Source organism: Stenella coeruleoalba (genome assembly GCF_951394435.1).
Source record: "Stenella coeruleoalba genome assembly, chromosome: 8".
Classification (NCBI taxonomy): Eukaryota; Metazoa; Chordata; class Mammalia; order Artiodactyla; family Delphinidae; genus Stenella; species Stenella coeruleoalba.
This window is the reverse complement of record NC_137154.1, coordinates 65973461-66000943: the sequence shown is the minus strand read 5'-3', so window position 1 is coordinate 66000943 and position 27483 is coordinate 65973461. Positions and strand designations below refer to the sequence as shown.

General features: G+C 35.7%; 1 protein-coding gene across 4 annotated transcripts in view; it reads right to left on the bottom strand.

Moving 5' to 3' along the window:
- Positions 1-27483, bottom strand: part of NAALAD2 (N-acetylated alpha-linked acidic dipeptidase 2) — a 62834-nt gene that overhangs the window by 17470 nt on the left and 17881 nt on the right. For all 4 annotated transcript variants that reach the window (XR_013829576.1, XM_079930594.1, XM_079930595.1 and 1 more), the window contains exons 5-18: positions 27025-27150; positions 24746-24932; positions 20476-20569; positions 19238-19336; positions 14211-14296; positions 13816-13935; positions 13628-13710; positions 11330-11393; positions 10300-10367; positions 7192-7283; positions 5037-5127; positions 3210-3474; positions 1400-1481; positions 111-203 (exon numbers count right to left, since the gene is read on the bottom strand). Coding sequence is in view for 3 of the 4 variants with exons in the window: in XM_079930594.1 (XP_079786720.1) it covers positions 111-203; positions 1400-1481; positions 3210-3474; positions 5037-5127; positions 7192-7283; positions 10300-10367; positions 11330-11393; positions 13628-13710; positions 13816-13935; positions 14211-14296; positions 19238-19336; positions 20476-20569; positions 24746-24932; positions 27025-27150 (1550 nt within the window). In the remaining variant the exon portion in view is untranslated. The remainder of the gene's footprint in view (positions 1-110; positions 204-1399; positions 1482-3209; positions 3475-5036; positions 5128-7191; positions 7284-10299; positions 10368-11329; positions 11394-13627; positions 13711-13815; positions 13936-14210; positions 14297-19237; positions 19337-20475; positions 20570-24745; positions 24933-27024; positions 27151-27483) is intronic.

Genomic DNA, 27483 nt, shown 5'->3' with positions numbered 1-27483 from the left:
CACTTTCCACTTGTCTGATAGCAGGAGTTTGAAGCACACCTTGGGTGTGCTGGTTTTGGTCACAGTGACATATTTGGTGTCCTTTAGTGGAACAGCTGTTGCCTCCTTACCTATAGAATGGCCTCCCTGGTAAACCAAGGGGATCGATGAATGCCCTTTCCAGGAACATCAGTTGGTCATTCATAATTCTCACTGCAGTGGGGCTTTGAGAATAAGAAATAGATAATTAAAACCCTTACCATGCAGCCACATTTTAAAATATTAAATAAGGATAAGGCATGAGGAAATAACCTTCTAAACTCATAGATTTTTTAAAGAAAATGCATATAAAACACACAGTAAGGCTCATATGGTAAGCTACATGTAACAGCAGGGGCATTTTTCTATTATTTATAATAAGCAGAGAGACTGATTGGGAAATGGTTTGTTTTGTTTTTCAAGATCACAGACCAGAAAGAAGTGAAAGACATTTTAAATTCTTTGTAGGAGGAGAGCCAGGCCTCCTGCAAAGGTAGACAGGGTGGACTACCAAGTTGTTCTTGATAAACCAGTTAATTCTACTGTGGAAGAAAGGAGCAGAGTAAAGGCTAAACAAGACAGAATAAAGGGAAGTTGCAGGAGTCTGCAAGGAGGGAGACAGCTGCTCCTAGTGGGCAGGGAGTCCCTTCCACACTTGGAATCTGCCAACTCTCTTTTGGGGTGCTGCAAAAGTTCCCTAGGCTGTCCTACAGCCCCAGGGCGAGAGGCCCCTCACAGTGACTGATACAGCTTTCTGCCCGGATGGGAGGTGGGAAAGCTTATTCTGATAAATCTGAAAAAAATTAAGAAATGTGACATGGACTGTAAGGTGGAACAAATTATGCTTGTTAAATAATGCTTTGAGTATAACTTTCAAATTATTTTTCAACCTAACAACGGCACGAGGTTAAATGAAACGCAAAAAAAGTATTAGTAAAGAAAGAACTTCTACACCATTCACAGGAATATTGTGACTGTAGTAAAATATGCTACAAATGCACTTAAACCCGTAGAATGTTGAATTACCAGAAATAGTCAGAATTCTTATCATGCAAACTTCTGAAGACATGTCTCCCTGGCCCTTGCCATGGGATGAGTTTTTAGTCTATCATTCAACAGCTATGCCCCTCAAACTTTAATGTGAATACAAACTACCTGGAGAGTCTTGTTAAAGTGCAGAATTCTCATAAAGCAGGTCTTGGATGGGGTCTGATATTCTGCCTTTCTAACAAGCTCCCAGGTGATGTTGATGCTACTGGCTGGCACACCATGATTTGAGTAGCAATGATTCAGAGTTGAATGCTTCTATAAGTGTACACAGTTCATTCCAGTAACCAGACTGCTTTTCAAAACAGTAGGGAGCTTTACATTTGAAACTTACTTATTCAGATCAACTTGTGAAAGTCTTCTATGAAAATCGGAAGCAGACTTTGAGAAGTTTTTCACAGCAGAAAATAAGGAATCTTTTTAAAAAAAATAGAAAAGTAGAAGGGGGATTAGTAAGCATGAGTGCTTCATATTTCAAAGGTTCATTTTCCAACCCCGCCCCATTCCAGACTGCTGTGACTAAATAGATGTTGAAACTATTTTTCTACTGAGTTTTCTTTCAGATCCATGGAAATTATTAGAAAATATTGTAACAAAGAAATAATGTATCAAATTGAAAATGGCAAAATTGGTTCTTAAGGAAATAACAAATTTCAAGAGTTTAAGACATAAAAATCCTTTTAACTCAATTTATCAGAAACCCAGCATTCATTTATTTATTCATTCAATACTTACTTATTGGGACAATTCATATAGATCTAAGCACAATTTTCTAAATTTTCTTTGCTTCAGTTTCTAGATCTTAGTGCCTGCTGCTCGTCGTAACTTTCTGAAGGTTACTTTTTTTTTTTTTAACATCTTTATTGGGGTATAATTGCTTTACAATCGTGTGTTAGTTTCTGCCTTTATAACAAAGTGAATCAGTTCTACATATACATATGTTCCCATATCTCTTCCCTCTTGCGTCTCCCTCCCTCCCACCCTCCCTATCCCACCCCTCCAGGTGGTCACAAAGCACTGAGCTGATCTCCCTGTGCTATGCGGCTGCTTCCCACTAGCTATCTACCTTACGTTTGGTAGTGTATATATGTTCATGCCATATGTCCATATGTCTCACTTTACTGACTACCCGCTACTCATTCTCAGCACCCCTATAGTACCCTCTGTGCACCCCTTTAATAGATTTTCCCCTGCATTTTGTCTTCTCCTTCCCCATGAGAATTTAAGCTCTTTGAACACAATGACTATTTCTTAATCTTCTTTATATCTCCCAGGAAATAACACAGCACTTGGTACACAGTAGACACTCAGTACATATTTGCTAACTTTGATATATACTAAGAATATGTACTCCCAGAATAATAAAAGAAAATGGTTGCAATAAAACAGTAATAATAGCTAACATTATGAGCACTAAGTGACAGTCGCCATTGTTTCCACACACCAACCAAATGGAATCTCCACAGCAATCTTGGAAACATTTTACTTTACTATTTCACTCATAATAAAACTGACACATAGGGGGTTAAGTAACTTTCTCAAGGTCACACAATGCCTAAATATTAGAGCCAGGATTTGAAACAGGAAACTGCTTCCAGACCCAATGCTTAATGCTGCTACACTACACTACACCACATTTCACTTCTGCTTTGCAGGAGATACATGATGTGGAACAGCAACCACAAAATGGCCAGATATAAAAGGAAAGAATGCTGAAAACCATGTAAAAAATCCTCCATGTAGAAAAACATTAATAGGTAAATGCTGCAGTAATAGTGATAATAACGTAATACTACATATATGTAGTAGAAGTGGTGGCTTTCTCTACTTTCCAATCTTTGTGTAATATTGTTACATTTTAATAGTATTGTTCTTATAACAAAACATTTTTAAAGGCAGCAATATGGGGAAAATATTTACCAACCCAATGTTTGTAGCACTTAGCAAAATGGATTCATCCTACAAATATCAAACTAAATCACATTCTTTAATAGGTGTTTAAAGTTTTTTTTCTATAAGTCAGGATTAAGAAATGAGGCAGGGATAAATTCTAGGACGAAATGGTATGCGTGGATGACAATAGGAGGTGATATCTTAAAACTCTAACTTGATGATTATAAAATATCTGTCCAGCCATTTCTTACCAAATGATACTTGATGGTCTCTTAATTGTTGGTCATATTTCTTGGATAAGCTGTAGATACCTGTTGCATAGTTTTCCAAAGATTTTGCATAGTCTTGAATGTTGAAAGGAATGATTTTAGAGTCTGCAAGCTCATAAACCAGTGCTCCTCGTAACTGAGCTACAGCAAGCTGTTTTTTAAACGTGGGGTCATAAAAATTCTCTACCAATTCAAATGTCTCATAAATTGTATGGTACATTGGATAGCTGCTGTAATTATCTGTTTTCTGAAAAAAAAAAGGTGGGGGGGACCGAGTATATACAAACATTAAATATTCACATTATAATATTTTATGGAATCATAAAACGATTGTATTAAAAAACATAACCATATGGCACCCTGAGTTTTATCACGAGTGAAAAAATTAAGTCTAATTAACTAAAACCCCACTACCAAATTTTCACCAATTTAAAATTTTACCATTATTCATTTTATAATTCATATAATCTTTGTTCAAAACACTGCTTCCTGAAACTTTTCCCTATTGCTTTGCTGACAATTAAATTAAGGAGTACATGCTCAAATTGCATACCAGCACAGTTTAAAATTATCTATCAACTGATTGAGAATGAAAGGTTCTGAGCAGCTAAGTATTGTTATAGCTGAAGGATTATTCAGCTGACACTTTAACAAGTTTGAACTACAGGGGTTCAACTTATACATTAATATTTTTTCAATAAATATGTACTACAGAACTACACGATCCTGAATGTAAAGCTATGTGTGGGTTTTCAACTGCTGGGAGGGTTGGCACCCCTGTTGTTTAAAGGTCAACATTTCAGCCCCTTCCCTCCCTTCCCAAACAGTATATAACCACATGCCATTTAACCTTTGTTACAAAATTAAGGGTTACCATTATAAACATAAATTGTTACAGGGTGGTACTCCACATAAATATTTTTTACTTCTTAGGTCTGCCTTTCCTAACTTTAGTTTTTACCTATCTGCTACTTTGCCATAAAGCTATCATTCTTATTGCTTTTAATATCACTAAAAGGCATCCCTGTATCAGTCTCTCTCCCTCTATCTGATATTCTGCTTTAAATCTGCATTGTCTTAGAAACTAGAAAACTTTGTTCAGAATGATGACAGTATAAAAGTGAAGAAGATTTGACAGAGGTAAAGCGCATCTTTTATGTATGAAGTGTAATGAGTATTAGTATACAGATTTATGTATTTATTATGGGTTATTCTGAAGCTGTTTTTGCTTACTTCTCTGTTAGTTGTATACTGGATAGTCAAATTTGCAAGGGATATGTATTCTAGACAAGCAAGATGTTGGCATACTGCAATTATGATTAGAAAATTATTAAAATCTGTGACAAATTTGAGTTTACTGATGTAATCTTCAGTTTGGTTTATGACATAATTTATAACAAACAAACACGGTATAGGTTCAAAACCCGTGTACTCACATATCATCAATGTGTTTGAGTGGCAATGGTGCAATGCAGGCAATGCAGATCAGAAAAGAAGAATTAGATTTTCCAACAAAGCCCACATCAGGAAAAGGATGCAAACCCCTCGGTAGTGATAACCAGCTAAGTACCTGGCATTACTCTATCAACTACCACTTCACTGAATAACCCTGGCAGTGAACATTCACAAAATAACACAAATGATTTCCTAGTCCATCTACAAAGGGACCTACAGGCTATCTCTATCCCTGCAATTCTTCCCAGGCCACATGTCCACTCGGTGCCTGGTACCCAACAACTAAATGACAGAATTCCTAACAAAGAGAATGTGGATGAAGTGCTCTGTATCCAAAATAATAAAATGGCTTACCCTATTCTTAGTGTACCGGACTCTTCCTGAAGCAATTCCAAGTCTCTGAAAATAAGCTTCAAAATCACTTCCAGATCCCAGCTTGTTGATTCTAAATGTAAAATATGATACACATACACGCACACGAAGAAATCAATGCATAAATAAATAATATAAAATTAAATAGATGGCACCATGAAACTGCCCCAAGAACTGCAAGGAGTTGTATGGCACGTTTATAAAACTTAAGAAAAGGTATACCACCACACCTATTCATATGTGTGTAAACCTATAAATCTGAGCTGATTGAAACCAGAGTCGGGCAGTGACACTAAATACGGCAGCCTGGTAACTAGGATATCTTCCGCGTTTATGGTATTTGTTTTGAGGGAAAAACAAATAAGATACAGTCTCTGCCCTTAGAGGACTATAGTCTAGTAAGAAAACTGCCATGAGAAAGTCTACATTTAAGATCATGAAGACTCTAAAAGTGCCTTAGTTTATTTCAGAAATAAATCTAATTATAATATATTGCTTTGCATATAATTAAGAAGCCACTACATACATACATATATATAAATAATATATACATATATACATATAAAATGTAATGATGGGATTTCCCTGGTGGTACAGTGGTTGGGAATCCTCCTGCCAGTGCAGGTGACACAGGTTCGATCCCTGGTCCGGGAAGATCCCACATGCCGCACAGCAACTAAGCTCGTGAGCCACAACTACTGAGCCTGCGCTTTAGAGCCCTCGAGCCACAACTACCGAGGCCTCGTGCCACAGCTACTGAAGCCTGTGCACCTAGAGCCCAGGCTCCGCAACGAGAAGCCACCGCAATGAGAAGCCCACGCACCACAACGAAGAGTAGCCCCCACTTGCTGCAACTAGAGAAAGCCCGCACGCAGCAATGAAGACCCAATGCAACCAAAACTAAATAAATAAATAAAAACTTTTTAAAAAAATGTAATGTCATAGAAGATTTTCGTTCAAAAATAAGTCAGTAAAACAGAATATAAAATTACATATGCATTAAGAACCTAACTATATACTTCCAAACTATTAGACATGTTTTTGAGATTGAGAACTTGGGACGTTTTCTAAATCTTTTTTTCTACTCTAGTGTTTTTTTGAATAAGCATTTAAAACATAGTGGAGGGGCTTCCCTGGTGGCGCAGTGGTTGAGAGTCTGCCTGCCGATGCAGGGGACACGGGTTCGTGCCCCGGTCCGGGAAGATCCCACATGCCGTGGAGCGGCTAGGCCCGTGAGCCATGGCCGCTGAGCCTGCGTGTCCGGAGCCTGTGCTCCGCAATGGGAGAGGCCACAACAGTGAGAGGCCCGCGTTCCGCAAAAAAAAAAAAAAAAAAAAGAATCCGCCTTCCAATGCAGGGGATGTGGGTTGCATCCCTGGTCAGGGTACTAAGATCCCACATGCTGCAGAGCAATTCAGTCCCTGCGCCACAACTACTGAGCATGTGAGCCACAACTAGAGAGCTCACATGCCACAACTACAGAGCCCACCCGCTCTGGAGCTTGCACGCCACAACTAGAGAGAGAAGCCTGCGCACCACGACGAAAGATCCCACGTGCTGCAACTAAGACCCAACGCAGCCCAAAATAAAATAAATAAATAAATATTTTTTTTAAAATTCCTGTAATAAGAAAAAAAGCATAGTGGAGATACATTTAAACTTTCACAAGATTTATTTGCAATATGGAATGAAGCTATAAATTGCTACCACCAGCTGGTTTTAGAAATAGTATAGGAGTAGAAAACAAATATAAATATAAAATAAATACAAGAAAGCTGCTATTGTATAAATGAGAATAAAAGTTAATTCTTACATAAAATCTAAACTAATTAAAGGTAAAGACATAACTTGGTAGTTACTGATAATGCACCTTAATAAATTTAGAAAGAAATAATCCATCATTCATTTTTCTACTTCATTTGAATTGTATTTATTAATTAATGTATGTATTTAATACATATCTTAATGTAATTTTATGCAAGAATGCAAAATAATATGGCTAATAATTTTTTACTATAAATTTGCAAAAATACTCTCAAATTGTTGAGACATATGAGAATTGCCTGTCTGGAGAAACAAGGGGCAAAGGGGAACTCAACTGATCGTGTGGTAGAAAACGTACATACAAGTAATTTACCTAGGCAAAGTTTTATTTTCAGATGAAGGGTCCTTTTCTAACCAGCTTTCATAAAGAGATTTACTCTCAAAACCATCATCCGGGCTGGAGATCTGGAAAGATAAATCAAATATTGGGAATAAGAGGTAGAACAACTAAATTTACTCCAATATAAAACCACATGTTAGTTAATATCGACTTCTACGTTTATCTATGTGAACATTTGTGTATCATATTCTTTACAGAAAAATATGTTTTTGCAAATTGCAAGAAAAAAATCCAGCCCAAATTCTTGTTCATTTATAATTCCCACTTACTTGTAATTTTGCCATGTCCTTAGGAAAAAATTTCTTGCTTATGCTGGTAAACTTTTCAATAGCATTTCAGATTTTTAACAAGTGTCATCAGTTCAATGTTGGGCAGCTTAGATTTCTTTCAGTGGGAAGTCACTGGGAGAAAACTTTATATATATAATATTTACTTTAGTAAATTGCTTTTGTCCAAGATGACCTACAGGGAGGCCTTAGGGCAGGAGACAGACATTAAGAAGCTGAGCTTGAAATTGTCAATATGAGTCCTGGTTTTGTAGGGCAGGTGGGGTGAGGAGGAACTGTTATTTTAGAAAGTCTGTGTTTAAACAATGTTGGAATTTGATGGGTTTTTTAAAAACTACATAACCTCAGGTTTCTAGCTGGGAATTTTAAGAACTTATGTATATACATAAACATTTTTTATTACCCTCATTAAACATATACTTACAAACTTATACTTTCCTTTTCTTTCTCCACTCTAAGAAAAGCAGAAGCATGTGGTAGAAGAAAAATCATCATACATATTGGCTGCATTTTGTTTGTTGGTTTACAGCTCTGCTTTGTTCAAAAACGGACCAAAGACAGACACTACTTATGAAATGCTGAAAGCATTATAACTTTTGGTGTATTGCTTCCTTTCTTTAAACCCTAGTTTCCCACATGTGGAAATGGGGATACTGGTACCCATCTTAATCCAAACAATATCTTCTCTGATATCTTCTCAGGCCTTTACACAGAGTTGGTTATTCCCTCATCATAGCATACGAGGTCCTCAGCTTAAAAACAGTCTCAGCACTCCACAGAGACACCCCCTTCCCACCAGCCTGTGGGAGCTTCAGGGATGTTCTGCTCATTTCCAGCCAAATGACTGGGTTCTACTCTGTACTCTGCTTCTGCCAATTTGCACCAGCTGAGATCCTGCTCCAGTTCCTACAAACTGCTTGAACTGAATTCCCTGCAAAATCCTCTTCATTTTCCGGAATCATACCATCCAGGTCTAGCACCAGCCAGAACTGTGTCCCTATGGCCTGTACAGCTAAGATCAGAATTTTCTGTTTCAGCTATATGCACTGTCATAATTGCTGGTTCTCCCCCATTATTTCAACACCTTGTCCATTTCCTGCTTCTATCAGGCAGGTAGGTTCCCTTCTCTCCAAGCTCAGCCCTCTCCACCACACTCCCCAGCATGGTTTGACCGTGCCAACACACACTAGGGGTTGATAAAATTGTAATAAACAGTTTAGGAGGATAAAAGTCTCCTTTTTCTACTGGGTTTTTGTATGGCCACAGATAAGCATCTGCCTTTGTACAAAGGGGGGATAGAATGAAACTTCTGCTTATTGGCCCTGAAATTATTACTATCCCTCACATCAAAGGCAGGAGCCACCTCTGTAGGACAGAACATGAATGCGTACCTTGAGGAGGGTTCTCCCAATAAAGATTGTCTTTACAACTTGCTTTCAGATGAGGTGTTTTTATGGGACATTCCAATGAAAGGATCAAGGACATAAGCTACCCAATACAGTGAGAGAGTTGTGATAAGAATAATGAGAGGACTCTCATTTGGGAGAATAAGATGTTAAAGACACTAACAGTGAAAAGGAAAGGGCAAGATTAAGGAAGATTGGGAAATAGTACCTACAGAAAATTGATACCTACTTCACATTGTCATCTACGTGATACCTACTTGAAAGAAATACATCTATAGTTAAATCCTATAACAGGTAATTATTTAATGATGTACACAGATATTTAATGAACAGATTACATAATTTTTAGAGATTTAGAGTACATTAGAGTTTTCAGAGTATTTTATATATCAATAAGTAATATTTATAAAATTCCTGTGTGGTAAGTAAGCATGTGGAATTATTTCCATTTTGCTTTTAGATTTACTGCAGCTTAACCTATTCACTACACTGATACAGAGTAATCTTTCGAAATGAATAAATATGATAATGTACAACCTTGTTAAAGATTCTTGAATTTCTCCATCACCAAGTTTCTGAACCCCTATTTGTCATGCCCCATTTTGTACCAGCCTTTCACCAACACCTTATGCTTAGGTCACACTAAGTTACCTACAGGTCAAGAAATACATTCTTTCATACCTCCACATCTTTTTTTAGGTACTGCATCCTCTGCTGAGAAAGCGTCTCCCTTACCTTCACATCCCTCCGTATTACAGCCCAACTATTAATTCTTCAGGAAACATCCTCTAATGTTTTCCCACTTCCCCAGCTGCCCCAGGATTTTAGCTTCTCTGTCCCACAATTGTTCTCCATTGTATATAGTATCCAATACTCTAGTGAAATATATATAGTTCCTCATTTATAGGTCTGTATCCTCTCTAGATCACAGAGTATTTGGATTCAGTAATCTTTTCCTTTTATCATTGCTGCTGCTAGAATTCATTTTATAGGGCCTGATACATAGTAAAAATGTAATAAACACTTGTTGAATGAACGAATGAATGAGTAGCCAAGGCAATCTTTGAAATCAAGGCTTTTCCATTCCAGCTCAGCGTTCTTTCTGTTCTATAAAAATGTCTATGCCAGACAAAATGACAAATTTTGTCAAATGACAAATAAATTTATACAATTATTAAGAACTATTATTAGGACAGAAACTAGCGCTACTATTTTCATAGTTATGTCACATAAGTAAATATTATATTAAAGATTTTGTTCTGCTTAGTTATTATATCAATACAAATCAGCTATGTGTCGCCAGTTTAAAAATAAGTATCACTAATTTAGAAAACAAGTTATTCACTTACTATTCATCAGAAAACATTAAGACAGAACTACTTATATACCTCTTTTGTCAGTTTATACACCAATTGGTAAAGAAGGGGTGTACAGTCAACTCTGAGAGTATAATTGCCTGAAAAATAAATAAGACACGCAGAGTATATTAATACTTCCAAATGAAACTCCAATCTATTTAATTCTAACTTTATTTTCTAATTATAAACAAGATATAATTACTTCAAATTGAAGGCATCATTCCCAGAGAATTAAAAATAGTGTGGAAATAATTCTTCAGGGGTGAGAGAGGCTGCGGTAAACACTTAGGACATTGGAGGGCATAGTTGGATTTTGCTGCTAAGGCAGCAGCTCTCATCCTTCAGTAAGGCAGTATCACTTAGGGAGACTTTAGCAAAGGAAGTGATAAGCCCACAGTATTCTTTCTTCATTCATTCAATTCTGCCTTTTTTTCTTTTTTCCCTGGCTGTGCCACTCGGTTTGCAGAATCCCAGTTCCCCAACCAGGGATACAACCCAGGCCCACGTCAGTGAAAGTGCTGAGTCCTAACCACTGGACAGCCAGGGAATTCCCTCATTCATTCAATTCAATAGTATATATCAAGTCATTAGACTACAGCATGTCAGTAGCTAGTAAGTGTGCTTTAACATTTATCTAGAAGTAATAATACAGTGAAAGCCTATAGATACAAATGTCACATGTCAGGGTCAAAAGGAAGTCTGTAGTTTGTACTCACTTCAAATTTGCTCCAGTACATACAGGAAGTATTTCTGTATGAAATATTCTGTAGACCAGTCCTTTTACTATCTGCACATGAAGAATGTAATTAAGTACTAGAATTTTAACTAGTAATCCAAGATAGGCAAATGGTAAATATACTAAAGAAATTAGGATCAATAGCTTAGTTATGAATCATATTGATTCATTTGAATCATAATGATTTTCTCTCTGGTAAAAATGGAAAATGGAGGTATTATAGAGGTGTCTCATAGGAGAGGATAATCTTAGAAAGTTTACAAGCTGAATTTACAGACTTAAATGATGGTATACTATTTAATAACAACCCAAAATAAAATTTACCTTCTATAGATGAATCTGAGTTGATATAAGCAACGCTTCTCTCCTGAAGTGATTTTACATTCTCCTATAGTTGAAGCAAAAGGTGTTACTTAACTCACAGCATTTAGAATTGTGAGAATGTAAAAAAAAAAATTTAGTATAAGAGTGGTCTGCAAATACCTTTAGAAATCAAATACCTATGCCTTTGACAATAATTTTTGATAAATTATCTGATTGGTTGACAACATTAACTCAGTTAAAACAAGTAAGAAAAATATTATGATGCTGTAGCTACTGTTTATAGCAATAGCAGTGAGCCCTGAGGCAACAGCATTTTGAAAATGTCATTCCTTGATCCCCTGCAGCAGAATATGAAGGGTAAACCTCAAGGAATCTCAGCCCCACCCCACATCTACTGAATAAGAATTGCTCAAAGTAAGGCCTGGAAATCTATAATTTTTAAAAGGTATCCCTGGCAATCCTTACCTACATTAGAGTGTGAGATCCACTGAAATTGGACACCCATGGAAATTTATCATTTTAAAAGTGAGTAGTTGGAAATTTCCATTTATCTAAATATTTTTTTTAAAGATATGAAGAAAAAGAACAAAAAAGCAGGAGAGTTGAGAAAAAAACAAAAGAGAAAGAAGGATGGACAATAAAAAAAGATGTTCTCTCTCTCTCTCTTTCTCTGATTCACACACACACACACACACACACACACACACACACACACACACACACATCCAAGAAAAATAAATCAGAGAAAAACTAATGTCATCACCCTCAGATGAGAATATGCTGAGAGACCCCTTTACTTCTGTCTCTCTCTAGCTTTGTACCTTATAAGAACATGTTACAATAAAATCATTTAAAGCTGTGAGTGATTATCACACAAATGAGGATTCTTGCCTCTACAGTTGCCCACACAGGCCAGATCACAGCTGACTGTGCTGTAGCTAGAGTAAGCGTTCCCATTATAACAGATTTAGAGTAGAAATAAAGAAGATTCCTTAACTATATTTAAGGAAGGTGGGACTTCCCTGGTGGTTCAGTGGTTAAGAATCCGAATGTGAATGTGATCAAGAATCTGGTAGAAAACTGGAAACAGTATTGAAACTGTCTTTTAACCCACATGTATTTAAATTAATGCAAGGCATATTATATCTTGGATTTATTTTAAGCTGCTGAAATTATAGGAACAGAGACATGTATTTATATATACATGTATTCATAAGAAATTACATATTTCTAAAAGTAAATGACCTTAATGAAATTTGATGCATCTAAATTAACAGTCTATTCCAAAATACATATTCATAATACCAACATAATAGTAAAACCTCGGAATATAAATGGAATAAAGCAAAAGTGATACAAGTGACTGTATGTGTGTGATTTTACTCCCATATTTATTTATTTCATATTATTATTTTAAAGTAAAGTAAGAGGAAAGGAGTCAGAAGGAAAGCATTTAAAAACTAGACACAATGGCAAGAATTATAAGACATACTTTAAAACAATTCTATAATATCTGGACTTATAAAAGATAAATAGAGGATGGTGGAGGGAAAGTACTTTATGGCGCACTTGCCTTTATAAAAATGCACAAGCTTACCTTGCACATTTAAGAACTTAGAGATACTCAACAGAGAGGCTAAGGGAAGAAGATAAAAGAGGGGGCCTAGGAGAGACACTTAAAGGGTAAGCATTAAGACCCAGTGACAAATAAAAATTAATCATAACTGAAGGAAAAATAAACCCTTGAAATTGTAACTCAGTTTACAAAATTATCATATTATACTCAACAATCAGGAACTTTTGTGAATGGTAAAATATACCTATGGTTACAGTTATACATGGAATCTGTAAATGTGAAATTACAATCAAAGTATAGTCACCTTAACAGAACATCTTATGTTCTCTTAGATGGAAGAACTCCAAGGAAACTTCAGAAGCTTGAAAATTAACTCCAAGTATCTGTATCAGTTTTTACATAAGTTAATTCATTTGTCAGAAACAGCCTGCTAGTTTTAACTACTTTTGGAACTTAACAGATTTTTTACAAAACAAATACAAATAGAAACTAAAATATTTCGACAATAATAAATAAATTTGTTTGTAGCCCAATAATTAAGAGGATATTCTGTTTTGCCAATCTGATATGATAGTAAAAGCAAACTCTAATTCCTAAATTCTCTTGGGTATTTATCCAAATTAAAACCATATTAGGTAATGGAACCTATCTGCGATTATCCAGAGATACATATATTTGTTCCCTGTTGACCAAGAAAATAAGAACTTCTCTGTCTTATTTACCTCAGCCCATTCTGTGGAACCCAGAAGTCCAAATTCTTCTGCATCCCAGCTGGCAAAAATGATAGTTCTTCTTGGTCTCCAGCCTGTAATCATTGTTAACATACATAGTTAGGTACACCTGCCTAAAAACAAAGGAAAATTCAGCGAAGTCACTTTTTGTCATCACCTACCAAAGAAACATTACTTACCTCTACTCATCAGTTTGCCAAAACTCTGAACAACTTCTTGCAAAACAGAAGCCCCACTGGTTGGGTCAATACCTCCAAATACCCAGGAGTCCCGATGACCTCCCAGAATAACATACCTGTCTGGGAAAAAATGTGTTCAAAAGAACTACAACTTTGAATACATTATAAAGAGTAGTAATTTCTGTTTTTAAATTAAACTTCCTCTCGCTTGAGTTTCCCCATAGAAAATAATCAACACCATAAGGTAGAGTCTTCTTTTAGAATTATACTTTTTTATTCCAAATTTAGTTGTTTCACATCAGCCAGAAAAAAATCAATTGTTGACTAAAATTTATCTTCTCTTACTCTTGTAATCTTTGTAAGAACAAAATGTCTAAAATAATCCACCAACTCACCAGGTTCCACAGATCCTCTGATAGTTCCGATTACATTGTAAATCCTTGTGATTTTATTGATGTTATGAACACGCATTCTAACCTTCCTAGAATTTCAAAGGGAACAAATTACCTCACATAGAACATTATGTCTAACAGCTTTCTTCCATTGTTTTATTATGAGAAATCTCAGAAGTACAGAAAACTGTATAATAGGACAATAAATTCCCAAATACCCACCACATAAATTCAATAATTGTAATATTGTTGAATCACTTGCAAGGAAGTTGCAGACATCATGACAGGTCACTCCTGTGTACTTAAGCATGCTCCTTAAAGCCAAATTTTAAAAACCAAATATCAAAATTTTATATTTTTCCTCCCTCATAGCTCTACTGTTGATATTTATTTAAAGTTCAAAATATTCTATTATTAAACATGTCTTGGGTATTCATTCTAAAATTTTTAAATACACCCTATACAATTACAAAAAATAAGGGAGACAGCCCATTATCTATTAAAGGTCAAAGAAGATTATTTTTAATGTGTTTTTATATTTATATTAATTCCTGCTATTCGGTAACATTTTCCAAGATTATTGAAATAGTCTATCAGTACATTGTTAAAGGCTGACTGAATGCTGCCTATAAGAAACATGATAAATTCTATTGTTAAATGGTAATTTGAGAAGCACCTGCTAAAATGTACAAGACAACTATACGATGAAACCTTTCCAGGTCATCACTGTTGATTCTGATTTGGGCCTGCCTTTTAAATATTCATTCATCAATTATAATTAACCAAATTAGAATTCACGGGAAAGAACAATCAAGCTCAGAAAGTCAGAAAAAAATGCCATTCACGTTTTATAAATCAAAAATGATATGGGAAAATGTTGAGCCTCTTTTTCACAAAGGAACAAAAGTTTTTAATCTATGGTGGGCTTACAGAAGGTGGGCAGGGAACCTACTTAGTACTTCTTTTTTTCTCGGTACGCGGGCCTCTCACTGTTGTGGCCTCTCCCGTTGCTGAGCACAGGCTCCCGACGCGCAGGCTCAGCGGCCATGGCTCACGGGCCCAGCCATTCCGAGGCATGTGGGATCTTCCCGAACCGGGGCACGAACGCTTGTCCCCTGAATCAGCAGGCGGACTCTCAACCACTGCGCCACCAGGGAAGCCCGGTACTTCATTTTTGAATGGAAGAACAAACAAGTCAAATCCTGTATATTGTTAAGTGCAAATTCTGGTTTTTCTCCCCCTAAAAGTACACTGTGCTTCTGAATGCATATGTAATTCATGTGCAGTATTCAACTAAAAGTGCCTTTGGGGGAAAACTAATCAATGGGTATTGTTTTGCATTTTAAGACATTAAGTAAAAGATTTATTTTTACTAGAATGATAAAAATTAATAGCAAAAATACTCTTTAGCATGTTTCTAAGTATATGAGCCTAAGATCTATTAGTAAGAAAGCCAGTTTCATTGATGTATGTCATTAAATGAAGAAAATTAAGTAAAGAATACTGTAACAATGAAGAATGAGGAAAAAAATCTATTTTAATCTAAACATGAAAATAAACTGACTATCTGCTCAGATTCTCAAAGAAGCTCATCTACATCTTTAATACTTATATCTTTCTGGTTTTTAGTATCATTGACTCCAGAAGTACCTAAAAGAATTATCTAGAGAGGTGCTGCTACGGCTTCCAGTGGGGTTGGTGTGAACGATGTGGGCTCAGCAAATAAAGTTCCCGAAATTCTGAAATTCCGGACAACTTGGGAGGTTGACTTTGGGGCGTCTACTGCTTCACCACCAATAGGAATGACTTCCAGAGGAATTTGATCCTCAGTTTGGGACTCTTTGCTGTGGGAGTTTGGCTGGACAGGAATTTGAGTGACAATGACCTAAAGGCATCTCAGCCAGGGGTGTAGCCATAAAAACACATAGAACCCCTGTGCTGTATCTGAACCTTCCAAACACAGTGCCTCCCATCTGTGACCATTACACGACTTGCCCTGATGGCAACTGAAGTTTGATTCAGATGGGCAAATTTCCTTCCCTGCCTTGTAATAGAGAAGAACTTCTTGTACTCTATTACAAGTTATTCATTAAGGGATGTAGCCTATAAGCTTAAATTATGCATAATGGCCCATCTCTGGGAACCCTGCTTCCCAGGTAATGAACATTAAGTTAAAATATCTTTTTTTAAGCTCACAGGAAACAACCTGACCAGGCCCACCAGTGAATGACTGCAGGGAGGAAGAAATTAACACATCCCCTCTGCAGGCTGACAGGAACCAGGAAATGTTTGACTTTACTCCCTCCCCTTTTAGTATGAAAGGAGCCTGAATTCTAACTCAGGCAAAATGGTTCTTTGGGGCACGCCATCTTCTCGGTCTGTTGGCTTTCCGAATAAAGTAGTTATTCCTTGCCCCAGCAGCTCCTCTCTCAATTATTGGCTGGTCGTACAGCGAGCGATAGAGCTTAGACTTGGTAACAGCCTGATTTCCTTTTCTTTGCTGAGTCTATTCAGAACACCCTTCTCTGGTCAGCAGGCAGGTTTCAGCTAAAGTGTTGTCCTCTATTCCTTAAAGTTCTGTACATAGTTCCTAAGTTTCTGAAGAGTATGGTCTTTGCTCTTGTCTTTGTTCTTGATCTAATCTAATGGTATTTTAACAAATATTTGAAATAGAGATTATGCACAAAGGAAAAAAAAAGAATTATCTACAGTTGACCCTTGAGCAGCATGGGTTTGAACTGCATAAGTGCCCTTACACGTGGATTTTTTTCACTAAATATGCACTACAATACTACATGATCTGCAGCTGTTTGAATACACAGATGTGAAACCTCAGATATGGAGGGCTAACTGTAAAGTAATACGCAGATTTTTGACAGGCGGGGGGCTGGTGCCCCTAACCCCTGTGTTGTTTGAGGGTCAACTGTATTTGTTTGTCTTGTTATCACCTCAAACTCATCATGTTCCAAATAAACTAAACTTCAGAATGTAGGCTCCACAGGGCAGGGATTTTTGCCTGTTTTGTACACTGCTGAATCCCCAGTACGCAGAATGGTACCAGGGGTATAGTAAATGCTCAGTAAATAATTGTGAATTGAATGAATATACTCCTGTGTGGAAAAACTGAGAACAACCTTAGCTCAACCATCAGAGTTACCTCTGCCTATCATTATCTTTGACTAGACTATTTTACAACTCTGTAGTGACAGAACTTAACTTGTAGTAATACAAATAATTCATGCCCACTGAAATGCACAATTTCTCTAGTGAACGTTCAATTGACTTACTTCCCCCAATGTAGAAGAAATCAGTTTTTCAGCTATTAAGCGCACTCATTTCAGCATTCCTAAGGAGCTCGTTTTTTGTACAATCTTTGAATTCTCCTTCGAACCAGTTTTAACTCCTTTCTGGTCCCCTTATTAATTAATGCATTAAATAAAATTTTTACACATGTTCAGTTTATATTTGTATGAGAATTATGGTTTTACTTAAAAAAAAAATCCTTTATCATTTTTGAAGTCCCACTGAGACGTACATGGACTCTGCTTGAAGAACCAAGAATGGGCAGCTTAAAACCAGACATGTCTTCTTTTGGCTCTCAGATGTAAATCCCAAGCAGCAGTAGAACTTTAACTTTGCTGAAACTCTGTATCTCTAACTTAATTTTTTTCTACTGATTCTGTGTTTTGTTTATGTTTCTAGTTTGCTTACAGTAGGTAAATTATTCCCTATTTGTGGTAGCAATGTTTAAGAATTTAAGGTTTCATGCCTTGTCATTTGGCAATCTCTGTAAATGGATCCACAGATTATCAACATCTCTTTTGGGTGAGAAATTACATACATAGTCCTGTTTTTAGCAATTTTTTAAAAAAATTTGTATATCTGCCCATTTTGAATTAAAATCAAATAGGATTTTGTGCCCATGGTGAAGGTGAACAGTTTTTTGATATCTTGACCAAGTAAATGTTCTCTTTCTGAGTTTACTCTTGAACTGTGACTGAAGCTATATGTTTATTGATTTCTCTGTCTGTATGTTTCTGTTTATAAATCAGAAAGGCCTATATCTTTCATTGTGTGCCTCTAGACAGTATTAATAATTAGACAATAAAGTCTTTTATATTGAAAGAACTCCATTCTAATTGAGAGATAGAGATAAATAAGCACTTATATAAAAATATTTCTAAAATCCCCATAAAATAAAATTGAACTTCTAATACTTTAAAAGTTCAGAAATTAAAAAACATTCTAAGAATACAATTTCACATTGTTAAAGTAAATTGTTAGCAAACAAGACTGATTTAATCATTTTAGCTTAATAAAAACAGCTATATTTTCTCTGATTTATCAGTGTTAAGTTTCCCTTCCTCTCTACATTTCAAGCAAATCAAAGTACGTAAAGTTCTGATCATGTCATGATGTTCTGCAACTCTGTATAAGCTGTTCTTTGCCTCTGGCATTTCCTGCCTATCTTGATACAGTGGAAAACTTATTTTTTCTGTAGAATTAAGCTCAATGAACACATATTCTGTGATCACTCCTCGAAGTGCTCTCATGGGTTAATAACAATAATACCCAAAATGCTAAGTGTATTGAGCCTTACAGTAGTTACTTGCTTACCCATTTTAACTCATCTAACCCACCCACACAGGAAGTGATCAACAAAGGTTGGCTCCTTTCTCTCTTCTCTTTTACTCCTTCCCTCAAGTTAACCTAGTGCTTCACATGCATAGCATTTTGACAGTTATCTGAAAAACTTAAAAAGGTTAGGTGAAGAGGGAAGTTAAAATGTTAAACCTATAACTCAAATGTAATTTTTGAGATTTACAAAACAAATGCTGTGATATCACTGTTGGAAGAAGAATTTAATACATCATTCCATAAGTAATTCTTAAGCAATATAAAATAATTATTCATTATGAAAAAATGAGAAAAAGAAGATAAGCAAAATATACCTGGCAGAATATTTATCTTGACATTTTTCCATTAAACATATAAACCTTTTCTAGGATACTAAAGTAACATAAAATTACCTGAAAGAATCATGTCCTATGAAGCCAGGCCCGATATTATAATTCACCTTAAGACTTCCCTTCCAGCTCTCATCTGGTGGAGCAGTTCCTCCCAAATAGCTGTCAGGAGAACACAAAAATGACAGATAAATGCTGAGCATCACCATTTCTTAGAAGACATCATAAAGTGTGGTGATGAGATATTTCACTCATTCATTTAACAAGTATATACTGAGGATTTACTAAGTGCCAGGTACTGTAAAATTTCCTTGCCTTGTGGAGCTTACATTCTAGTGAGAGAGCCATAACTGAGATAAATGAGGAAAATGTTTAATATATTACTGATAAGAGCCAAGGAGAGGAATTCCCTGGCGGTCCAGTGGTTAGGACTCGGCACTTTCACTGCCTGGGCCTGGGTTCAGTCCCAGGTCGGGGAACTAAGATCCTGCAAGCCCCACAGCATGGGCAAGAAAACAAAAAGAGCTAAGGAGAAAAAAACCAACCAAGATAGTGAGGGGAAATGGGAAGCATCAGCCTTTCTACTTTTGACTTTATTTACATAGGGAAGCATTAGGTCCAAGAAATCCTGAACATGTGAAATTCATGACTGTGTTAAAGAGAAGAAATTTCTAGAAAAGCTGCTGATTATATAGTAGCCACTCACAAAGCAATTACCAAATTGTATTGGTACATACATTAAACAAAAATAGAAGTTAGGTGATTTGAAAAGCAACACAGTTATACAATACAATAATAACAAACATTAATTGAATATCATATTATAGATACTTTATATACATGATCTCATCTACTTTTCATAATAACTCTGTCAGGGAGAAACTATTTCTGTCTTCATTTTACAGAGAAGGAAACTGAGTCAGAGAAAGACTGAGTAACTGGTATAAGTTCACACATCTGGTAAGTGGTAGACATTACCACATTTTTAAAATGCAGGTCACATACAAACATCGAATGAAGATCTAAGACAATCTAACTGCTTGAAAAATCTCAAATCAGTATTTTTATCTTTGGACATAGTTTTGCTTTTGAGACTTTCATTTGTTGCAAACAAAGTAATGTATTCTTATTATTTCTTAGTCATTAAACTGACTGCTCTTCTCTTATGGAAAAAAAAGAAGATGTGGTCTGTTTTTCCAATTTCAGGAGCCATTCTGATACAAAACATATTCGTTTTAGAAGAGAAAATGGGCATACTAGTGTAAAATATCTTATTCTCAAATCCAACTAGAAAATTATACCGTAATAATATTTCTGCATCATTATATCCAATGGGATGTACAGGGATTTGAGGGATTCCCACTCCTTCTTCAACATCAAGTCTGAAAGTGTACTCTGCAAAAATCAATTGCATAAGAGAAAAACGATTGAAGAATCTGAGCAAGGGGTATAAAGGAATTTCTTTTATTACTATTGCAAATTAGCTATATGTTTGAAATGATATTCAAAATTTAAAGTTCCCCAGAAGTCAATTATTGTTTTATCTAATATGGTCTATTTAATTTGAAAGTAAGAAATTAAATCATTTACACTTTAATATAAAATCAGTTATAGGGATTACAGACTCCCTACTTGCTTTGACATTTCACGTAATTCTCTTGAATTTTACAAGAATATTTTATTTCCTCAAGGATATCTCAAATCCTTCTTAAAGAAGCTTCAGTTAACCAGATACCTGGAAAATGCATCCCAGATTCTGAAACTAGAAAGAATTGTAAAAAAAAAAAATTAAAGGGAATTTATGAGATATTGTGAATAAGTGATAAGGTTCTTACTCAAACAGTAACAATATTCTCCTTAAAGGAAGATGAAAAGTATTGTCAGGCTTAAAACCTAATTGGGACTTTGGCTTTCAGCCAAAATAGAGTTCTCTAGAGCATTATTACCACTATCTTAGAAAAAAGGGAGGTTTCAGGACTTCCCTGGTAGTTCAGTAGTTAAGACTCCGAGCTCCCAATGCAGTGGGCCCAGGTTTGATCCCTGTCAGGGAACTAGATCCCATATGCCACAACGAAGATCCTGCATGCCGCAACTAAGACCCAGAGCAGCCAAATAAATAAATAAATAAATATTTTTTAAAAAGAAGAAGAAAAAAGGGAGGTTTCAAACAAGTGACATCAGATTCCACTTAAGAAAGTAAAAAAGAAGAGCAAATAAAGCAAAAATAAGCAGGAGAAAGGATATACTAAACATCAGAGCAGAAATCTAAGAAATAGGAAACAGAAAAATGATGGAGATTATCAATGAAATCCAAAGCTGGTTCTCTGAGAGGATTAATAAAATTGATAAATTTCTAGCAAGACAAATCAGGAAAAGAAGAAAAAAGATATAAATTGCTAATATCAGGAATAAAGACAAGAATAGCACTCCAGTACCTGCAGAAAAAGAGAGAAAAAGAGAAAGAGAGAGAATGTATTATGAACAACTCTAAATCCATAAATTTGACAACTTAGATGAAATGGACAAAATTCTTAAACAGCACAAACTACCAAATCTCACTCAAGAATAAATAGATAACCTAAACAGCCATATATCTATTAAAGAAATTGAATTTGTAGTTAAAAACATTCCTGCGAAAAAAACACCAGGCCCATATGGATTCACTGAAGGATTCTACAAACATTCACAGACAAAAATCAAACCCATTCTATATAAACACTTGCAGAAAAATGAAGAAGATGAAATAGTTCTTAATTCATTCCATGAAGCCAACATTACTGTTACCAAGATGAGACAGAGATATTACAAGAAAATAAATTGATAGCAGTAAGGGATAAACAATATCCCTTATTACTAAAGACAGATTCTTAATAAAATTTTAGCAAAAATCCAATAATATACCAACACTATGAAAAGAATAATACATTGTGACCAAGTAGAGTCTGTCCCAGGATGTTGTGGTTTAACATTCAAAAATCAATCTGGGGAGTCCCCTGGTAGCTTAGTGATTAGGATTCTGGGCTTTCACTGCCATGGCCCAGGTTCAATACCTGGTTGCGGAACATCCTGCAAGCTGTGCAGCATGGCCAAAAAAAAAAAAAAAAAAATCAATCTGTATAATTGAAAAAAACACAAATATGAACAACTTAAGATCACTTCAATAGATGCAGTAAAAGCATTTGACAAGGGGCTTCCCTGGTGGCACAGTGGTTGAGAACCCACCTGCCAATGCAGGGGACGTGGGTTCAAGCCCTGGCCCGGGAAGATCCCACATGCCGTGGAGCAACTAAGTCCGTGTGCCACAACTACTGATCTTGTGCTCTAGAGCCTGCGAGCCACAACTACTGAAGCCTGCATGTCTACAGCCCATGCTCCGCAACAAGAGAAGCCACTGCAATGAGAAGTCCGCACACCACGAGGAAGAGTAACCCCAGCTCGCCACAACTAGAGAAAGTCCACGCATAGCACCGAAGACCCAAAGCAGCCAAAAATTAAAAAATCTTAAAAAGCATTTGACAAAATCCAATACATACTGCAAGTGAAATGAGATAAATGTGCTAAGATAAAACTCATAGCACTTTAGAAGTGAACTTCCTCAATCTGATAAAAAGAATCTATAAAAAATATACAGCTACTATTATACTTAACAGAGAAAGACTAGGACAGTCTTTGGGGCAGGAACATGGCAAGGATATCTGCTCTAACAACTTTTTTCAGCAATGTTCTAGAGGTACCAGACGCTACGATAAGAAAAGAAAATAAAAGGCACCCAGATTAGAAACAAAGAAATAAAACTGTCTTTATTTGCTGATGACATGATCATCTATGCAAAAACTCTGATAGAATCCACAAAAACCTAGTAGGATGAATTAGTTTAACAAGTTTTCATAATACAAGATCAATATATTTCTGCTAAAAATAAAATAGGGCTTCCCTGGTGGCACAGTGGTTGAGAATCTGCCTGCCAATGCAGGGGACACGGGTTCGAGCCCTGGTCTGGGAGGATCCCACATGCCACGGAGCAACTAGCCCCGTGAGCCACAACTACTGAGCCTGCGCGTCTGGAGCCTGTGCTCCGCAACAAGAGAGGCCGTGGTAGTGAGAGGCCCACGCACCGCCATGAAGAGTGGCCCCCGCTTGCCACAACTAGAGAAAGCCCTCGCACAGAAACGAAGACCCAACACAGCCATAAATAAATAAATTTATTTATTTATTTATTAAATTAAAAATAAAATAACATTTCTATTTACTAGCAATGACCAACTGGAAATTGAAATTTAAAATGTAATTTAAAACAGCATAAAACTTGGAAATTTTTATGGGTAAATGCGAAAATAGACATGCATGGTCTGTACAGTGAAACTACAAACATGCTGAGAGAAAGTAAAGAATACCTAAGTAAATGGAGAGTTGTGCCATATTCATGGATCAGAAGATTCAATATTTTTAAAATGTCAATTCTGCTCAAACTGATCTATAGGTTTAATTCAATCTCAAATCAACCTCCCAGGAGACGTTTTGGTAGAAATTGATAAGTTGGTTCTAAAATTCACATGGGAAGGACCTAGAATAGCTACCAAAACTTTGAAAAAGAATTGTAACTTGGAGGATGTACATATCTATTAGAACGTAAAGTTAACAAGATTGACCATACTAAGTGTTGATGACGGTGTAGCAGCTGGAACACTCATACACTGCTGCTGCAATATAAAATGGTACAACCAATTTGGAAAACAATTTGAAAATCATCTATCATATTATCCAGCCGTGCCATTTCTATGTATTTACTCAAGAGAAATAAAAACATATGTACATATGAAGACTTGCATACAACTGTTCATAGCTTTATGTGTAATATATCCAAAACTTAAAGCAATCCAAATTTCCAACAAAAAGTAAATGAATAAACAAACTGTAGAGTATCCATTTAATGGAATACCATTCATCAAAAAAAAAAAAAGAAATGAAATACTGACACAGACATCAACATAAATGAATCTCAAAATAACTATACTGACAGAAAGAAAATCAATGATTTCCTAGGGATTGGCAGGGAGCGGGTAGGGTTGAGAGGAAGGCTGTACAAAAAGATGAGAGGAAACTTTTTTGGGTAATGGATATGTTCATTATCTTGATTGTGGATATGGTTATGCAGATGTCAAAACTTTTCACATTTCACATATTAAATAACACAAAAAATCCATTGGTATTTTTAAAAATAGAAATACATGATCTACAGAAGAATAAAATCGTTAGACAATTCAGAAACCCTAAGTTCTGGTTTGGTAAGAGTAATATTACTTTGGACATAAGAATCTGTGTTTCTGAACCTCTACTAAAGGTAGAGAGAGAATTGAACTGACCCCTTCCCCTCTCCATGTCCTCACTTCATGAAAATTTAAAACTGAAATAAAAGGAAAATGCTTTTGAATTCCTAGCAATAGCAATCCAAGATATAATTGCACACAGTTTTAATGTTATTCTATAGATGCTTGCTTGCTTTTATGCCTTCTATAAGGGCAAGTAATATTTTTGCAAAAATGAGTGGACCATAACAGGCTTATCTATTACCTTTAGCTGGATAGCCTGGAGTGAGCGGGTCACCAGCACCATTCAAGTTTAACACATTCCCTCTCTGGGCTGCAGTTCCAGGAAGGTTCCATCCTTTTGGGTATGGCTGTACCCCAGGGGCAGAGTAGTCAGCTGGATCTGAGTACAAGATGATTCCTTTGGCTCTTGCTAACATGGCATTTTTAACCTACAGGAGCAATGTGCAATCCATAATGTAGAAATGGAAAATGACTGATTTACAAATCTAAGAACAAATCAATTTAATGACATAAGGAAATTTACACACTTTTATCATCACACTGTTACACATTCAGTTCTCTTTGCCTTGAATACAATTTCTGTCTTGGTAGACTTAACAACTCTCATTATTCAACATAACTCCAAACAAGTTATTGCCTTTTCTGTGAAGCATTCCTATTATCACTAAAACTGCAAAATTAATGTCTCCCTTCTTGGTACGTCTTCTATATTTTGTATATAATTATATTACAAGATGGATTAAAGCATTATAAAATACGTTTTAAACATCTTTCTCCCCTACTACATTGAGGCTGTTTTTGAGAATGGGACCCTGTCTTACTCATTTTTAACTATCTACCCTCCAACATTTAGTACATCATAGAGTAAGCATGATGTAAATATTTGTGGAACTAAACTAATTTAAAATTCTACACAGGTGAAGTCCCTGGCGGTCCACTGTTAACACTCTGCAGTCTCACCGCAGAGGGCCCGGGGTCAATCCCTGGTTGGGGAGCTAAGATACCACACGCCACGCCGTGTGGTCAAAAAATAAATAACATAACATAAAACATAAAATTCTACACAGAACATAGTGTGTGAAACATTGCCCATAGTGTTTTGTAAACATTTTTTCTAACAATTCAAACTGACCACAAATAGGAAAATCTCTCCTGTAAGATACTGAATTCTTTATTACCAGAAGTATTATAGCGAATGATAGATAACTATCAGTCAACTTAAACACTTTCCAGTATTCAGAAAGCACTCTTTTATATTAGAAAGAATAAAATCTGGCACAACTCAATGATGCCCATCAAACTTTTGAAATAATATACAATTGACCCTTGAACAATGCAGGGTTAATCCAAGAATAACTTATAGTTGGCCCTCTGTATCCGCCATTCCTCTGCATCCGCGGGTTTAACTAACGTCCAACCATGTAGTATTGTACTACTTATTATTGAAAAATATCCACGTATATGTGGACCCATGCAGTTCAAATCTGTGTTGTTCAAGAGTCAACTGTGCATTACGATTTAGTCATTCAACTTCTAGGAATGAATCTATATTACAAAAATCTTCACACGAATGTTCAAGTACATATGGACAAAGATGCCAACAATATAATTATTTTAATAGTAACAAATTTAAGACAAGCCAAGGATCTGTCAACAGAGCAATGGTTAAATAAACTGCTTATCAATTCTGTGAAATACTACATAGCCATCTAAAGTAATGAGGTATTTACTTGATAAGCAGTTACCGAGAAATTACTAAGTACCGGTAACCATCCTAAGCGCTGTCAAACCTAAAGTCGATTAATCCTACTGTGGATTCTAAGAGATTAGTGTTATTATTAGCATTCCTATTTCATATATGAGGAAACACTGGCACAGAGAGGTTAACTAACTTGCTCACAGGAAAAGATCTAGAGAATAGGGGGCCCAGACCAGATCAGAACCCAGGTTGTATGGATCTAGCTTACTCTTAACCACTTTATTATACAACTCTCAATGTGTTGACATGGAAGAATACCCTTGAGTTATTATTGAGAGAAAAAATAAAGTTATACAATATATAGTATCTAATGCCCTCTTTGTAAAAAAAAATTTATGCAATATGAGTATATGGAGAATACTTATATTCATATAATATATTCATATTTCATAGGCCTGGAAAGACCTGTTAAGATTGATTATGTCTGGGCAATGAAATTGAGTAATACATGGGAGATTTTCATTTTTTAGGTTATACAGAATTTCTTCAATTAAATAAAAAATAACATTGCTTTGGTAATAAAACTATTAAGAATAATTTCCCTTTCTAGATATGTGAGGTAGCAAAAAAACAAACAAAAAAACCTCAAAAATAAACCAGGATTTTCTGTGCAACCACGAAAATAGCAAATTTACATATATATATATGTGTGTGTGTGTATATATATATAGCAATTTTGGAAACCATAATGCAAGCTGATCATTTATATTCACAGGTTATATCCTGTCTTTTTCCCTCTAGAAAAGCAAATAACACAATACTTTATTTCCTCTGAAGATTTTCCCATATCTTGCAATAACAATTTTTCCAGTGCAGTTGATATTCATCTCTCTTTCTAGTTTGAAAAAGTCTTCAGTACGAGCGTAGTTCACATATACAAGCTCCCCCTGTAGGAAAACAAAAATAAAACAAAAAATACATAATACTGCTATAATTAAAAAGAAAACCAAAGAATAAGTTTGCTCTGCAATACTGCATCATCAAAAGTTATCTTTCCTGCCTTGGGCTTAATAAACAGATCCATGCTAATTCTGTAGAAGTCTTTAAAAATATTTCAGTATCCTGAAAGTTTAAAAAAAAACAAGACAGTATGTAAAACATTTTAGACAGTGTGCTCTGTCTTGAGGAAATTATTAGCATATCCTGAGCCATGGGAAATAGGATAAATAAAAGTAATTTTTAAAATCCTAACTATGTTTGATTTCCAACCATGGTATTAA